The 2,560-nt window shown below is 37.4% G+C and overlaps 1 protein-coding gene across 1 annotated transcript; it reads left to right on the top strand.

Annotated features, from left to right (window-relative positions):
* Positions 1-850: 850 nt before the first annotated feature.
* On the top strand, positions 851-2,178 carry LOC149535968 (F-box/kelch-repeat protein At5g15710-like). The gene has a single exon (XM_089805515.1). The coding sequence runs from the start codon at positions 851-853 to the stop codon at positions 1,931-1,933; it is 1,083 nt and encodes a 360-aa protein (XP_089661641.1). The 3' UTR covers positions 1,934-2,178.
* Positions 2,179-2,560: the final 382 nt, after the last annotated feature.

Here is a 2,560-nt window from a genome sequence, read left to right as displayed (position 1 = left end):
ACTAATTGCTTAGAAGATGTAATTTGCTTTTCAAATAGTCATTATGTAACAACAATATATGTTGCTCAGTTGATAGATTTTTCAGAATTTGTGATATTCAAGTTGTTGTCCAACTCATTGTATGACTTTTTTTTTCTGCTGTAACCATTTTTACATGTAATCTCTATATGATTGTATCCAATAAAAAAAACACGTCTCACCTTTACAAATATGGCTAATAATATACCTCTGCCTTCTTTTTTCACAAACTCAACCCATTTAGAAAGCAATAAAATATTACGTACACAAATATACAAAATAGAGATATAGAAAACATCTCATCATAAAGAACATAAACCATTATGTAAAGATGAATTAAATACAAAACTTATTAAACTACTATTACTTTTGTGGAAAGGTCTTTCACACTGTTACATTGCTAATTGTCAACACTGTCTCGGATTGAATCAATCAAAAACTCTTTTTGTTTGACCAAATATTTAAATACTAAATACGTTCCCACTGACAATTAAATACCATTAAGGCTGCAGAAAATGGAGACAAAGAAACTATAATTTAATTGTACGGGCTGGTTTGAATAACCTTTATGGTCGAGTACAATGAATCGGTTCTACCACCTCGTCTAAAGAATTTATAATTTATTTGTGGAACCTGCTTTTACCTTAAACACGGATCATTGAAATAATTAAAAAAACAAACTTACGGCCATTATTGGCTTTGTTTTACCGTTGACATTTATACTTTCGTTCCGATTACATGTCATTCGACCGTATGGCAGTTTAAACGATTTGCTATAAATATTTAAATATTTGCCCATTTCTTTTTGAGATAATCGACTATATCTGTGAAAATGGGTGCTCTCAGAATTAACAAGGAAACGATGTGGTCAGATTTGCCTGAACATCTGAAGGAAAGAATACTTGAATTCCTTCCAGTGGACTGCTTCTTCCGCTTCAGAGCTGTTTGCAGGGGATGGAATGCTCTGTTTTCATCAGAACACTTCAATTCCATCGCAAGAAATAGGCAGCCATTTCTCATTCTTTGCCCTGCAAAAACCCAATTGCCCTCGCTAATCTATTCTTTTATCACCAAAACCTGGCGAACATTTTCTCTGTCTTTCATTCCAAATGATTGCCCCATCAATTTCAGAGCATCTGCTTCTGGGCTTCTCTTGGCAGACTCCAATGCCAATTCCTGGTTTGGATATAATTCTCCAACACTGTGTGTTTGCAATCCTTTTACCCAAACGTGCTTTATGCTGCCAAAAATGGGTTGTGTGAGTAAAATTACGGGCAGGGCAATTTTCGTAGCAGGGAAAAAGAGGGAGGAATATACAGTCATGGTGGTGGGCGTGACCAACGTTGGTACAGTTGTAGTAGAATCTTATAATTCAACTACAAAGGGATGGAAAGTTGCAGGCAGCATTCCGGATGTGGATATTAGAAGCGAAAGCATGTTCTTCTTTGAGGGGTATTTGTTCGGTATGACTTCTAATGGTGGAATGATGGCCTACAATGTTGAACAGGGGATCACTTCTGTCATGGCTATGCCCACAGCAGGCGGCAACCATTTCTGGGCTCGGCTTGTTTGTTGTAAGAGTGGTGTTTTTGTGGTTGAGGCAATCGAAGAAAATCATAGTCTGAAAGGCATAATTGTGTGGGAGTTAGTTTTTGAGAGGACGGAGAAGCAGGGTTACGAATGGAAAGGCATTGGAAAAATGCCCAATTCTGTTTGTGAGGAATTTAGGAGGAGTTCCAATTCAAATTGGTTTGAATGCGTGGGAGTGGGAGATGTGATCTGTTTCAGAGCAAATGAGAGCAGGGAGATCCTTGTGTTTGATGTGAACAAAAGCTCTTGGAAATGGCTTCCCAAGTTTCCGGCAGATTTGAGATATGTGAGTATGAGAAGCCTCCCGCTGGAAATTACTCTCTAAGATGGTTTGATTGTATTGTGCGGAGCATCAGCACAGGGAAATCAAACTCTAATGATTCGGGTTTAGTTTCGGAACTGTTTTCTTTAATTCTTTATTTGTTTAAAAGAAATAGGTGTTCAGCTCAGTGAAGATGACTGAACAGTGTATAGAGATTGAAGATTGGGAATTAAAACCTTCAACTCCATGTCAAGGGATGCATGGATTGTGTACCAATATTAGTTCGAAGTTTTTCTCTCTCCTCTGCTTCGCCGACTCTGTCCACCGAATTGACTCAACCGCCTCGGCTGAGATCAATATGAAAAAGACATTTTGTCTTCGCATGTATTGTGGTTGTTTTGCTCATCTCTGCAGGGAGCAATAGAAGCCTTTCAGATCATGTTTTAATCTGTTAAGACTTATCTGCACATTTATGTAATTATTTATCTATTCAGTTTAAACTATAGGGAGTTGGTTATTGAAGCTGTCGTGTAATGTTCGTAATCTGGGATAATATGAGAACTGATCTACAGAGTTCCCTAATCACAGTATCCGTGTACAAGATTAATATAATTCTTCAGTAACAGATTTGACGAGTCTTTCACTGTATTACACGGCTGTTTTCGATTCAAACTGTATAGTTGATCAATT

This window comes from Cupressus sempervirens, chromosome 10, assembly GCF_028749045.1.
Source record: "Cupressus sempervirens isolate cs-2001-9-10 chromosome 10, ASM2874904v1, whole genome shotgun sequence".
In the NCBI taxonomy this organism is placed as follows: domain Eukaryota; kingdom Viridiplantae; phylum Streptophyta; class Pinopsida; order Cupressales; family Cupressaceae; genus Cupressus; species Cupressus sempervirens.
The sequence above is the reverse complement of the archived record's forward strand: the minus strand, read 5'-3'. Positions and strand labels throughout refer to the sequence as shown.